This window comes from Oncorhynchus gorbuscha, linkage group LG20 (genome assembly GCF_021184085.1).
Source record: "Oncorhynchus gorbuscha isolate QuinsamMale2020 ecotype Even-year linkage group LG20, OgorEven_v1.0, whole genome shotgun sequence".
Classification (NCBI taxonomy): Eukaryota; Metazoa; Chordata; class Actinopteri; order Salmoniformes; family Salmonidae; genus Oncorhynchus; species Oncorhynchus gorbuscha.
The window spans coordinates 16,437,485-16,439,984 of NC_060192.1; the positions used below are offsets into that span (position 1 = coordinate 16,437,485).

At 41.6% G+C, this 2,500-nt stretch overlaps 1 protein-coding gene across 11 annotated transcripts in view; it reads left to right on the top strand.

Annotated features, from left to right (window-relative positions):
• The window catches only part of LOC124007462 (dynamin-1-like), a 108,544-nt gene that overhangs the window by 57,765 nt on the left and 48,279 nt on the right, over window positions 1-2,500 (top strand). For all 11 annotated transcript variants that reach the window (XR_006833936.1, XM_046318056.1, XM_046318054.1 and 8 more), the window contains one exon: window positions 1-50. This exon is cut by the window's left edge and continues 64 nt beyond it. Coding sequence is in view for 10 of the 11 variants with exons in the window: in XM_046318056.1 (XP_046174012.1) it covers window positions 1-50 (50 nt within the window). In the remaining variant the exon portion in view is untranslated. The remainder of the gene's footprint in view (window positions 51-2,500) is intronic.

The window sequence follows — 2,500 nt, forward strand, 5'->3', positions numbered from 1 at the left end:
ATTGGTTCGTCCTGACCGCTGAGTCCCTGTCCTGGTACAAGGATGATGAGGTGAGGCTTTGGTTATGCAAACACTTGTGCGCACAAAGACACAAGGGCTTACACACACACTGGCCTCTGCTGGTTCGTGATATTTTTATGTGTCACCTTTCAGTTTAGATTTTATAGCAAAGATTTCATACCAGAGTGATTTAATGAAGGTACCTCATTTGCTTATGTCCCGGATCTGTCACAGTTTTTGGGGGAAGGAGCTCACATACGGAGGTTTCTCATAGAATGTCTTATTCAATTCATTTTCATTGGCTGTATTGTGTTGGATGGAATGACAATAGAAGAGCACTGAAATGCTGCTCCTGTCTTTACTGCCAGCACATGTCACCCCACAGTGAGGCGTCTCCATTTATCCACAACTCACGTGTGATTATCGGTAGCTTTTTACAAAACCACTAATATAATTATTTCAGTGAGATACTTTAAGTTTTACTTTACATTTTATTTTTTTTTATTTTTTTATTTTTACAATCGCTAGGACTAATTTCTCATAACTTAGGTCACTTTTTCAAAACTCTTCACACAGTGAGCACAACAGCAGTGAGGGCCAAACCGTGGATCATTTTTCATTGCTTTGGCACAAAATGCGTTCAATGACTACATCTTTCAAATTTCATGAATTATTTTCTAACTCAGACACAACCACCAGCAAAAACTCTATGTACCTACAGGCCAATTTGCACATGTTAACATACTCTTTTCAAAACTGTTAAACTTAAGTTCAAAACCTAACATAACACAACATTGAATAAGACAGCAATTTGCTACATTTCTACAGTAATACCATACTGAAATATAATCCAAATCTAAAGAATGAAATACTATCAAAACAATGAGACCAACCACAGCTGATTCCCATTGTAGCTGAACACCTGCCCAGGTGTTAGTCTTTCAATATCATTACCATCTATACAAAAGGGGACATCTTAGGAATAATGCTGTACTGTCATGTAAACATGGACCCAGCCAGAGATAGAGAAGTGGCTGACAGAGGAAGAAGAGAGGGAGAGGGAGAGGGAGAGGGAGAGGGGGAGAGGGAGAGGGGGAGAGGGAGAGGGAGAGGAGAGAGGAGAGAGGGAGAGGGAGAGAGGGAGAGAGGGAGAGGGAGAGAGGGAGAGGGAGAGGGAGAGGGAGAGGGAGAGGGAGAGGAGTACATATGCGAAGAAGACTGAGAGGAAGATCAAAAGCTGTAGTCCCAGATGAGATTAGGGCTACTATAATTGATCATGTAATAAATCATGGTCTATCAATGAGAGAGGCTGGTCTGAGAGTGCAGCCAAATCCGCAACGCTCAACAGTGGCATCTATTGTAAGAAATTTCCGGCAAAACAACAGGTAAGATGTGCATTCTGCAAGGGCATCTGACTGAACTGCACATTACAGAAGTAAATTGAGCAAAGCCTCCAAACCCACTTGTGTGTAGTTGTTTTTGTATTTCTGCGTAGGACCTGACGGTTACCTCCCACAGGCGGGAGAAGTGAGGTAGGATTTTCACTGCTGTGCAGGAAACGGCAATCGCTTCTATGGTCATCAGAAACAACGGCATGAAACATATTGAAGCATATTGCATCTTGTCTGATTCATTCCTGTAACGTAAACTGCAGCGTATTCTAAACAGTAGAGGTGTCATTCTTGTTTTGTGAAGACATTTTACAAAAGAAAACATTGTGCAATGCTACCTGTTGTTATTAATGTTTTTTAGGTCATTCTTTTATGAGTGACAAAGTGTGCTTGTTGGGTGACAACCTTTGCTAGTGTTCTAGAAGAATGAGTTGATTTGAGACATGTATGTGTTTTGGTAGTTTTAGTGCATTTTGGATGTGATATTAACTGCTGTGGCAAGCTGAAAGTTGGTTAGGAGAACTGTGTGAAGAGTTTTGAAAAAGTGACCTTATTAATTGAGAAATGGGTATTCGCAATTGCAAAAAAAACCTGTAAGACGTTTTACTTTAAGATTCAATGTTTCTTTTCCATAGTTTATTCCAAGTCAGATACTGAGTTTTCCCAGTAAAATGTGCTGGTGTAGTTTGGTGGTTGTGTTTCAAATAATAGATAATAGATAATAGAACCTGACACGATTTGAACCAGATCAGATTGGTCAAAGACAATCCCAGAACCCTTTGCAAATCTATTAGAAGTTAGAGACAGCCACAGTCTGGCTGTCTCCATGCCCTGGCCACAGCCGCCCCACTGACTGACTCACATCACTGGGCTGAGCTGGGAGATTTTTTTGTCTTAAAGCAGATTTTAACAGGATTCTTAAGACCTTTTCTGAGATGCTTTGTGGATACGGGCCCTAGTCTTGAAGGGGAACATGCAGGCCGGCCCTGAAAGTGTGTGTGTGTGTGTGTGTGTGTGTGTGTGTGTGTGTGTGTGTGTGTGTGTGTGTGTGTGTGTGTGTGTGTGTGTGTGTGTGTGTGTGTGTGTGTGTGTGTGTGTGTGTGTGTGTG